Genomic DNA, 12,281 nt, shown 5'->3' with positions numbered 1-12,281 from the left:
CATAGTGCAATGAAAGGAACATCTTTGCCTGGAAAAGGGAAGGTGAAGGATTATTGAGCCACTCTCTTCAGCTACTGAGAGGGCTGTTTTAGGGAATACACAATTAGAGTCTTCTCAGGGCACGGGAGAGGAAAGAAAAAAAAAAAAAAAGGATGAGAGTCTTGGTTCATAACATGCAGCAGGGGAAATTCTGATCAGACATACAAAATATTTTCCTAGTGGGGGTAGTTAAGCACTGAAGGCTGCCCATGAACTTGTGAAATCTCCACCCTTGGGGACATTCAAAAATTGATTGGACAAACTCCTGAAAAACATAATCAAGCTTGGAAGCTAATTCTCTTTGAGCTGTGAGTTGGACTAAGTGACTTCCAAAGGTCCTTCCAGCCCAAATTGTTTTGTGATTCTGTGATTCATAATCCAGGTTAATTTACCTGGAGTAGCTACTGCAGGAGATAAGAGGCAAGACAACTTCAATTTCAAGCCCTTACATGAAACCCTGAGTTGAAAATGTTTTGAGTTCTCCCATCCTTCCTGTCACAGAAAATTAACTGCTCCAGTGTTTCTCCAGCTCACCAGCAACAGCTTTCACTTGCTCCGAGACTCGTATCTGATCAACACCAACACAAGGCTGTACAGAATGGATCTTTGTTACAAACCAGAAATTATTTTTCCCCTCCCACTCTGGTTGCATTGCAACTATGAAAAATTAAGTGACAAAACTTGCTGTAGTATGGGCAGGGGTTTCATCCACCCACCCACAGACAGAAATAAGCCTACTGTTTACTCAAAATTATCTTTGTGATTAGCCCTATTTTTACCTCATTCATTTTACTTCCTCACCTTTGTCACTACTTTTAAGAAATTCAAGGTAAGAGATGAGATTTCTAACAATTTACTGAGTTTTGTATTGTAAAAAAGCAGAAATTTGAGTACCATTTTTGTACTTCCTTGTCCATCTGATAACACATACATGCAATCAAGCCAACATATAATTGCTACCAACTGAAATAAAAATGAGAACAATTGAAATCTGAGATTTACGTTTCGGATTCTACAGGTCAGACCTATTCTGCACGTCCAACTGATAGCAGGAACTAAAACCAAACCAACACTGATATTTAAAACAGGTTTGTTGAATAAACCTCAGCTCACTTGTGGACATGAGTGAGGAAAAAACACAGTAATTAAAAATACACTTAAAAGTGGGAAGGTATTCTACTGGCCCCAAGTGCTGTCTCAAGTGTTTGAGCCCAAGTAATTCGCCCCAGAAGGGCGGCTGGGACCCACCTGACACATCGAGGAATGTCTGCGCGCGTCCTGTCCCCGCGGTGCTGGTGGCCACGCACTCGTAAAAACCCTCGTCGGACACGGACACCTGGGCAATGTCCCAGGTCATGCTGGATGATTCTCTGCAGGAGAAAAGGGCACTCATTGAATCCCTCAAGGCACCAAGAGCTACACCTGCTTCGTTTCCTGACTGCAGACACAGGAGAGTATCACAATCATTAAGAGGCAAGACAAACCCTCTGCTGAATCAAACTGGATGTCACTTTATGGATGATACTTTCTCATAAGATTTTGCAGAATGTCCCACTTGCACATCATAAAATAAACCTTTAACAAGCCAACAGTTGTCACACAATACCCAAAGGCAGTGTATTTGCTGTCATTCCCTCAGCTGCTTGTGCTCTGTTGTATTTACCACCTGGGAAGACACATTCCTTGAAACCAGCAAGTTTCTGTGCAGAGCCAATATGTGGTACCAAACCCATGGCTCTTAGCAGCAAAGGCAACAAGGGCTCGTCCTCCCACCTGAGCTTCCCAAACTCACAGGAATCCGGAGAACCACCACAGGTTTTCTCTAGATCCCAGCAAGGCCAAGGCTGCTGGGCAGTGACACCATGTTAGTATCACACACAATGTGAAAGCAAGAAGAAAATAAAAGTGTAGCTACACAGGCTGGTTACGCGTGCTTCAAAACAAACATTCTCAGTTTCTCGTGATTCAAAACCACATTTTATAAATTCCTGGTGCTACAGACACACAGAGGACAACATAAATGAGCAAACCAGTGGTTCTGCAGTGTCCCAGTGCTCCCCATGGCCTGTTGCTATGGCACATAAACAAAACTGATAAGCACCAAAATATCTGTGAGAGCTTTGGCAAGTCATTGCCACATTACAGGAAAACACTACATTAATGACCCCTTTGTTTGTCTGAATAGATTGATTTATCAGCCCTTAAAGGATACAGAAGGAAAAAGAGACTTGGAATATGCATGGCAGTTCAATGCTGTAGCACCCATGAGACAGACAATCCAACCCGACAACAAATGAAAACAGTGTACGGTGACCTTAAATGGCTTCCTACTTGTTCCCTCTTACTTCATACTTACTCTAGATAACCTAGTATCTCATGCATCAAATCTATAACACTTCCCAGTGCAATGCTGGCACACGAACATGGCAGCAACTGCCAGCACTAAAGAATAAGGTGGTGTTTCTTCCAAACGACGAGTGAGAAACTCCTCTATTGATGAGATTGACAGCCAGACTGACAGTCTCACAGAGTCAGACCTGAAACCAGTCAGAATTTACCCGTGAGAATACTACAGTGAAATTCTGCAGCTTCAGTAAAACCCACAGAGAAGGCCAAGAAGATAATCAATAAGAGAAGATGTTCTGGACACAAAAGGAGGATGTTCTTGTTATGGGACATTGAGAGCGTACAAGAAAGAACTTGTGGATAATATGTAGCAACTATACTTTTGCTTGTATAGCTGACTGTTTTATGGTCTGAATGGTCACTGTTTGTTAGACAGCCTTGTCATTGTTTGCTAAGCAGCCAATCTTAAATTAGGCCACAGCCATTGTGAAGAGGTATAAGAATAGCAGTAGAGAAAATAAAAAAATCTTTCTACCTTTCGACTATGGATTATGACCAGTGTGGCTTTTACGTCTGCCTCGACTACAGCCACATGTGGTGACCCCAAGACATGATTCAAAGAGCCTGCCTGGAGGGCAGGTAGCCTGTGCGGAGAACAGGGGAGACGGGAAGAAAAGTAACGAGGAGAGCTACCAAAGATCTGGATCGGACTGCAACCTTTTAAAGGTGAGCCCATTGATAACAAAATGGGAGCAAATACATCCCAGGAGGAAAATTCAATAATTAATATATGGATGTCAATGTTAAAACAACATGGTGTAAAATATGATAAGCTGATATTGCAAAGACTGCTACTTTGGTGCAAAAGTCAAGGGATTGAGATGACACGTGTCAACACTTCTAGTATCCGAACTTGGGAAGCAGTAGGATGGCATATTCTCGACCTTGCTTCCAGAGGAGATGATACTGTTAAAGAATTTATGATGACATGGAGGTTAGTTTTAGACACTTTGAAAGAACTGAAAAAAGAGCAAGACACTGCAGCTGCCCTGGCAGAGGGAACAAACACAGATAATGCTGGTGGGACTGGAAACACTGCAGTGGGAGGGGGTGGCAGGGCACAGGCTGGTGAAGAAAGACCTGTATTGTTTCCAATACCCAAGCCGTGGAGGGCTTTGCCTCCTCCTTTTCGGATCCTGTTTCTCACTCCACTTCTCCCCCCTGTCCCTACAAACCCCTTTGATCTACCTTTACCACCAGCCAGCAGGGGTGACAGTGATGAAAAAGGTGAAAATGAGAGCGTGCCATCAGCACCCCCACTGCCTGCTGCTGCACCCCCACTGTCTGCTGCTACTAATCCTTTTGTACAAGGCGCAAAGGAATCTGTGCCAGGGGTTCAAAATGATAGCTTGCTTTATAGAGATACCTTAACTTTGCAACCCATATCTGAAACTCAGGGCATGTGAGATCCTGCTGCTGTTTGGAGAGATATCAGGCTCACAGCTTTGTCTCATAAAAATTTTGAAGCCGCAAAAAAACTTAAGATCATTAAGCAATCACCAGAGTCAAAAGAGCCACAAGACTGTAATTTCTGCTTTCCCAGTTATCAGAGGCAGGGGTCAAGCTCCTGATCAGCATGTTCCATTTAACTGGCAAGTATTATCTGAGCTACGCCAACTTGCTACCAATTCCTAATTTCAGCATTTTTGTCCCTGCTGTGACAAAAATGCTGAAATTCATAACAAGTGAAGAGTTAACTCCCTGTGATTTAAAGCAGACTGCTAGATTGCTTTGCATGCCAGTTCAGTATACTGTGTTTGAGACTGAGTGGAGAGCTTTTTGTAAGGAGACTGCTCTAAATAATACGTGATTGCCAATGGCTGATCCTCAGTTTGGTGCAGGTTTGCCTCAATTAATGGGGTTGCACCCCTTGGACGAGCCTCAGCTGCAGGCTCGCCTGCACCCTTTGATCCTAGCGCAATCCCATGATCATGCTTTGCAGGCTCTGTTTAAAATAGCGAGCATGTCAGCTCCTGGGAAAAGCTACACAACTATCAAACAGCCCTAATGAGACTTTTATAGCCATTTAGACTGCCTTCAGGATGCAATAGAAAAACAAATAGTAGATGCAGACATAAAAGAAGCTTTAATTTTGCAAATGGCACAAGAAAATGCAAATGAGGAATGTAGGAAAGCTATTGATTTGGTACCTATGAAAAAGCCCTCATTGCATGATATGATTAATGCATGTACAAAAATAGGGACTGCACAACACCAAATGGCTATGCTGTCTGAGTCTGTTACTACACCTGTTGCTGAAGCTATTAAAATGGCACATAACTGCTACAGCTGTGGACAGCCTGGTCATTTTAAATCTCAGAGCCCTCACAGAACTCTGTCCTCCAGAGCAACTAACAAAGTTGCCAATAACAAAGTAGCTCCGAGAGCAGTTCTGTGGAATCAATGTGCTAAACCAGGACATTATGCGAAACAATGTAGATCCCGTTTCCAAGCCAATGGACAGCCTCTCAAAAATCAGGGAAACTGCTGACTGAATGTGAGGGGACAGCGTGTTCAAACATAAATGCTTCCCCAAGAACCGCTGAGCCCAGCACAGGTTTATGTGACAAGCTTGCTGGCGGAACAAAAGGCTCAGCAGGGATGGATGGTTGCACCGCTGACACAGTAATTATAGACTCTCCTGCAGTTCATGAAGTGCCTTTAGATGCACATGGCCCTGTAAGACAAAATTTAGGTGCTTTGCTAATAGGAAGATCCAGTGCTACTTTGCAAGGGATTTTTGTGCATCCAGGAGTAATTGATGCAGACTTTATAGGACAAATATGTGCAATGGTTTCTACACCCACTCCTTCTGCAGTCATACCTGCTCATACTCGAATTGCTCAACTTGTACCTTTCAAGTCTTGTGTTCCCAGGACCAGACTTAAAGAGAGAGGGGACCAAGGCTTTGGTTCTACCGGCATGCCTCAGGTTTTTTGGACTCAACAACTTTCCGAGCAGAGACCACAACTGATTTGCGAGCTAACACTGAAGGGCCACAGCCACAGACTGTTAAGAGCAAAGGGTTGATTGATATGGGAGCAGATGTCACAGTGATTTCACATCACGACTGGCCGAACTCCTGGCCGGTCACTGCAGTGGGAAATTCAATTGTGGGTCTTGGAGAAATGACACAAAGTTATTTAAGTACATATTTTGTGCTCATAAAAAGTCCAGACAACCAGTTTGCTACAGTTGGCCCACATGCGACTGCTGAGCCTCTAAATTTATGGGGATGTGACGTTTTAGCCACTTGGAGAGTTGCAATTGGCACCAATTTTTAATAGGGGTCATTGTGCAGAAGGGCGGTTGCCAGCCAGTAACACCTCTACGATGGTTAACTGACCATCACGTGCAGCAAGGACAGTGGCCTCTAACACAACAGAAACTCGCCACCCCAAAAAATTTAGTTGATGAGCAGGTATCGCAAGGGCACATAGAGCGATCTGTCAGCCCTTGGAATACTCCTGTATTTGAGATTCAAAAGAAATCAGGCAAATGGAGATTGGTGCATGATCTGAGACACATTAATGCAGTCATGGAAAGTATGGGTGCACTGCAACCAGGCATGCCATCTCCTACTATGATTCCTGCAACATGGGACATTTTAGTTGTTGATTTGAAAGATTGCTTCTTTACGATTCCCTTACATCCTGATGATACACCAAAATTTGCATTTTCAGTACCAGCTGTTAACAGTGCTGCACCTGTAAAATGATATCAATGGAAAGTTTTACCACAAGGTATGAAAAACAGTCCAACTATTTGTCAAATGTATGTGGCCCAAGCTCTATCGCCTATTAGAGAACAATACCCTAGCAGTTATTGCTATCACTATATGGATGACATACTGATAGCATCTCCTTGCAAACAGATTTGCAAAACATACAGCCAGAGCTTTTAAAGGCTCTGCACAAATATGGATTGCAGATTGCACCTGAAAAAAATCCAAACAGAAGCACCCTGCAAATATTTGGGATTAAAAATACCTGAACGTACCATATGCCCTCAAACTGCTCAATTTGACACTACAGTGCACACTCTAAATGATGCACAGAAATTGTTAGGAACCATTAATTGGCTGTGTCCCTATTTAAGACTCACCACTGCACAACTTTCTCCTTTGTTTAATATATTAGCCGGAGACTCAGATTTAAACTCACCAAGATTATCCCTGAAGCTCAACAAGCCTTAGATAAAGTGCAACAAACTATTTCCAATCACCATGTGTACCGTGTGGACCCTGACATTTATATCATTGTTTTTGTTGTAATTCCAGAATTTCATCCAACAGATATTATTGCACAATGGTCTGATCATTGGTCCCCTGACCCATTGCGTATTCTAGAATGGATGTTTTTATCTCACAAACCTAAAAAAACAGTCACTAAAATTTTTTAATTTATTGCTCAGTTAATTATTAAGTGTAGATACTGATGCCTGCAAATTGCTGCCAAAGATCCTGCTGAATTTACTATTCCTATTCAGCAAGATTATTTTGAGTGGTCCTTGGCCAATAGTTCTGCACTGCAGAACGCGCTGCAGAGCTGCACAGAACAAATTGATTACCATTTTCCCAGTCATAAGTTACTACAATCACTGAATACCACCCCATTATCAGCAAAACCTAAATTAAGTCGTACTCCTGTAGATGGGCCTACAGTATTTACAGATGGGTCAGGAAAAACAGGAACAGCAACTGTCACCTGGAAAAATGAGGAGGGATGGCAGACTTTGCAGGGTCAGGGTACTGGATCCGCAAAATTGGTTGAATTAAAAGCACTTACTGTGGCCTTTCATCATTTTAATGACCCTTTTAACCTAATTGTTGACTCAGCTTATGTTGCAGATGTTGTACAACGAGTAAATTGCTCCCTTTTAAAAGAAGTTAATAATGCTGATTTGTTTCTTTTGTTAAAGGCTTTATGGACAGCTGTTTTGCAACGCATGTATCCTTTTTATGTTTTGCGTATTAAAAGCCATACAAACCTACCAGGATTTCTTGCAGAAGGTAATGCTCATGCTGATGCATTAGCTAATCCTGTTTGGGCAGTTCCTCAGACAGATAAACTAGCCCAGGCTAAAGCATCTCATGCCTTTTTTCATCAAAATGCGCGCACATTGTATAAACAGTTTTCGCTAACACCTACAGAAGCTCGTGCTATTGTTAGTGCTTGCCCAGATTGTCATAACTTTAATGGACCTTTACCCTTTGGAGTAAATCCCCGTGGTCTTTTGGCCCTACAGCTTTGGCAGACTGTTGTTACACACATTTCAGATTTTGGTCGTTTTAAATATGTACATGTATCCATTGACACCCTTTCTTCTGTTATATGGGCTTCTGCCCATGCTGGAGAAAAGGTCCATGATGTAATTTTGCACTGGCAGCAAGCCTTGGCTGCTTTAGGCATACCTGCCTGTGTGAAAACTGACAATGGGCCAGCCTACGCCTCTCAGAAAGTTAGGAATTTTTTATGTCTGTGAGGCATCTCTCACAAATTTGGTATTTCTCATTCTCCCACTGGTCAGGCTGCCGTTGAACGTGCTCATCACACACTTAAAACTGTTTTAGAAAAACAAAAAGGGAGAATGCAAGGGGAAACCCCACAGTCCAGACTTTTGAAAGCTGTATATACCATAAATCACTTGACCATACTGGCTCATTCAAACAATCCCTCAATTTTAAATCAGTTTTATTCCTTGCAGTGCACCAGTGAAACACATTTGCCTCGAGCTAAAGTATGGGTAAGGAACTTGCTTACCAGTGAGTGGGAAGGCCCCTGGGACCTTGTCACTTGGGGACGTGGATACGCTTGTGTTTCCACAGATACTGGACCACGGTGGGTGCCAGCAAGGTGTGTGCGTCCTGATCTGCGGCAGAATATCCCACCGCCTGTTCGGCCAAATCCTGAGGATAACAGCAACACAGAGATGACCTTGGCAGCATAGTTCGAGCTACCTCTGACCAGAGAAAGCGTCTAGCACAGGTGACCAAGGAGGACTGAATCACACTGTATATCCTTGTGATCAAGGGGTATTGGCTTGCATTGAGATGTACTGGAGTGCAAATGGCAATGATAACAGAAAAATGCAGGTGCCAATATGGTACTTGTCAGTTTTGCTGAGCTTAGTGCCTGCTATTTCTGCTTGGCCTGTTAGTCAGCCGAGAACCAATGTGTGGGTTACCCTAGCCAATGCGACGGGGCAAGATACTCTGTGCTTAGCCACTGCTACTCCTGACAATCCTTCTCCTACCTGCCTTGTTGGCTTGCTGATAGATGACTGGCCAAAGCCTAGGACAGTTAGCAAGCTTTTACAATCACGCAATCACGCTGATGCTTGGGATCAATGGGTTTCATACCTTCCCCGTGCAACTCTTGAGCTGCAAGAAATAGAGCTTTTAGGATCTGTGAAAATAGGCCTTTGTGTTAAGTTTAATTACTCTGATCAGTCCAAAGTATGGGATGTTTCTCCTCACCAACCCATATTTGCAAATTAAAGTGCCTGGTGCAATTATAGTTCACCACATATTTCACACTCTACTACTGTTCCTCTAGCTTTGCCACCAGGGGTGTTTTTTATTTGCAGAGACTGAACATGGGCTGTGATTCCATCACACATCAAGGGAGGTCCTTGCAGCTTAGGATGATTCTCACTGTTAACACCTAACACATCTATGATTTTACAGCATAAACCACGGAGGGGAAAACGTAGAATCCATGCGTTTGCCCCTGATTGTGATGACAACACCAAATTTTGGCCATCAGGTACTCGATGGGCTGTTTCCTTCTTTTCTCCACATGTAACAGCTGCTAAAGCATTGGGACTGTTAAACAAGTTAGGATGTTGGTTAGCTTGGCAAGCTAACGCCACTTCGCTTGCTTTAGCCGGATTATTAACAGATGTTGGTTCAGTAAGGCACGCTACACTGCAAAATAGAGCTGCTATTGATACTCTGTTGCTAGCACATAGACATAGATGTGAAGATTTTGATGAAATGTGTTGTATGAATTTGTCTGATCATTCAAAATCTATTCATGCCCACATTAAGGAATTACAAACAAGTGTGTCAAAATTGTGTGAAGAATCAGAATCTGATTGGCTCAATAGTTTGTTTGGCAATTGGCAAATTGCAAGATGGGTCAAAAAATCTGCTCAAAATCTGATACCTGATCCTATTGGTTATTTTTTTGCATCCTGCTCATGGTGCCATGTCTATTTGCCTTTTTTGCAAAGGGCCCTGCAAAAGTCAATAACCACTGCCTTTGTAATACAAAAACAAAGAGGGGGATCTGAGGAGATTGACAGCCAGACTGACAGTCTCACAGAGTCAGACCTGAAACCAGTCAGAATTTACCCGTGAGAATATTACAGTGAAATTCTGCAGCTTCAGTAAAACCCACAGAGAAGGCCAAGAAGATAATCAATAAGAGAAGATGTTCTGGACACAAAAGGAGGATGTTCTTGTTATGGGACATTGAGAGCGTACAAGAAAGAACTTGTGGATAATATGTAGCAACTATACTTTTGCTTGTATAGCTGACTGTTTTATGGTCTGAATGGTCACTGTTTGTTAGACAGCCTTGTCATTGTTTGCTAAGCAGCCAATCTTAAATTAGGCCACAGCTATTGTGAAGAGGTATAAGAAAAGTAGAGAAAATAAACAATCTTTCTACCTTTCGACTATGGATTACGACCAGTGTGGCTTTTATGTCTGCCCTGACAACAGCCACACTATTTCATGGAAAGTATGTTAAAACTGAGGTTAGGGAATCCTGTTCTGCTTCCTTCTTGACTCGTGCTATACACCAGATGTCAAACATGGAAGCCTTGAGAACAGAAGCACAAAGGGAAACATGTCCAGGGGTGGAACAGCTCGGCAAAACAAAGACCTGTGGTGGGCTATCAAAAAAAAAATTTAAAAATCAAACCAACACTGGCAGCAAGGACTAACACACAGCTTGGGGCATCTGCTGCACATGTGGGCACTGGGTAAGGAGGTGTAACTGCACACAAGTCACAGCACGTGTCATGGGATAACTCAGCACCTTCCAGCACCACCATTACCTACCAAATTCATTCTACTGCACATGCAATCTGCTGATTGGGCTCTTTGTCTGGGCACCTGGGGAACTATAATCATTGAAACTCCAAAGCCCAAATGACCCCCCTGGTTCTCAGTCACTGCAGACCTCACGGTGGTGCTCGGGTTGTATCTGACCTCACCTCCTGGACACTCCCCACCACCCCGCTCAAGAACCAGCTGGGAACTCACCAGCACCTCACTGTGGCTCACAGGGAGAAATGAAACCTATAACTTCACTTTTTAGCACATGGTTTGGAGGGATATATTCTGCATGGTTTACTGGACTTGAATACCAACCACAAACATCAGTGGATTATGAATGATTTTTTAAATTATCATGATTGTTATTTTGATTAACTACAGGAATTGCCTTTCTTGTCAGAATTTCATGTCTTATTTTTGCTAATTCTAATCCCTGCAGGATTGGTGGGATCAGCTATTTATAGTACAGAATAGATTGTAAAGACATTTTAGTGCTCCATTCCCACTGATTCCCCACTGGAATGAGGTGCTCAACTACTTCTCTTGTCCTGCTGTATCAGACTGGTCAAAAATGCACTGGGATATTAAGCAAAATCCAAATTTTCTTACTACACTACTATAGGATGCAGAAAGGTAGGAAAAAAGCTGTTACCATTCTACAAAAATTTCTTTTCCCTAACATGTTACTCTTTTAAAATTAGGAATTATTATTGCAGCTGATAGTACCTCTGGAACCAAAGTAAAAACAATATTTGAATTTCAAAGTCTCTTCTTCTCAGGAACCCCGAACCTGTAGTATTCTAAGGGTATTTTCACATAGACAACTGTCACAATAGAAATATGATATTCAACTTGTAAACCATTTAGGTTTTGAAATAAATATTAAAACAGTTGAGTAAAGACATCTCAACACCAAAACAAAACTCATTCAGTGCAGAGGAATACTAGAGCTCAAACCTGCACTGAACTACTAAGCTGGACAAACCCTGCCTGGAACTACACTACAAATAAGAGGCAAACAAGCCAAGCTGAACTAGATCCTATTTAACTGTGACCAACAATATCTGGCTTGAGACATGTTTTGTTAAATTAACTTGGATGATGAGTTCATTCATCTGCTCTGTAACAGGAAAAAGAAAAATGCAGCCGAATCAGCGGTGCTGGATGTGTGAAGAACAAGGAGAAGCGTGGGGTTTGATACCTAAGGGATGGAAAACATTACACAGCAGCCCAAGTAGGTGCTGTGCTGGGGCTGACAATGTCTCAGTGGCACCTCATTAAAAACCAAACCACACCAAAGCTGCAGCACTTCATACTGCCAGCAGTGCACAAGGGAGCTGCAGGATGCAGTCACTTGGGTATGCTGTACCTGCTGGGGAATGCAGAGTTCAGTCTTCAGTCTGCTCCTGAGGTGCTTTGGGCTGCACAGGAGGCTGCTGACACTGTTTACTAGTATACACTTCCCTTTTGATTTTGACAAACAGCATTAAAAGGGGCACTTTATGAGTATTTTAACTAATTTACCTTTTTTTAAATTATTCTTTTCTCACCCTACACAGAAAGGGCACACAATTCTTTTTCTATACAGAAATGTGAAGAGCCTTCTGGTATATCCCACATAAATTTTCCTATTTTGAGAGATTTTCTGAAGATGAAAGTTTCTAGGGCAGGTCATAGGACATACTTCTAGGGCATCCAGGAAAGGCATTAAAAATCAAACAAATTAATGTATGCCCCATCCTCTATGTATCCCTGGGGCCAGAGTGAG

At 42.6% G+C, this 12,281-nt stretch overlaps 1 protein-coding gene across 7 annotated transcripts in view; it reads right to left on the bottom strand.

Annotated features, from left to right (window-relative positions):
* HMCN1 (hemicentin 1) overlaps positions 1-12,281 on the bottom strand; it is a 179,696-nt gene that overhangs the window by 118,064 nt on the left and 49,351 nt on the right. For all 7 annotated transcript variants that reach the window (XM_042033801.1, XM_042033800.1, XM_042033796.1 and 4 more), the window contains exon 10: positions 1,288-1,409. In XM_042033801.1, the coding sequence (XP_041889735.1) occupies positions 1,288-1,409 (122 nt within the window). The remainder of the gene's footprint in view (positions 1-1,287; positions 1,410-12,281) is intronic.

This window comes from Corvus kubaryi, unplaced genomic scaffold (genome assembly GCF_017639235.1).
Source record: "Corvus kubaryi isolate FWS band 111438036 unplaced genomic scaffold, C.kubaryi_AGA036_p1.0 37361, whole genome shotgun sequence".
NCBI classification, from domain to species: Eukaryota; Metazoa; Chordata; class Aves; order Passeriformes; family Corvidae; genus Corvus; species Corvus kubaryi.
The sequence above is the reverse complement of the archived record's forward strand: the minus strand, read 5'-3'. Positions and strand labels throughout refer to the sequence as shown.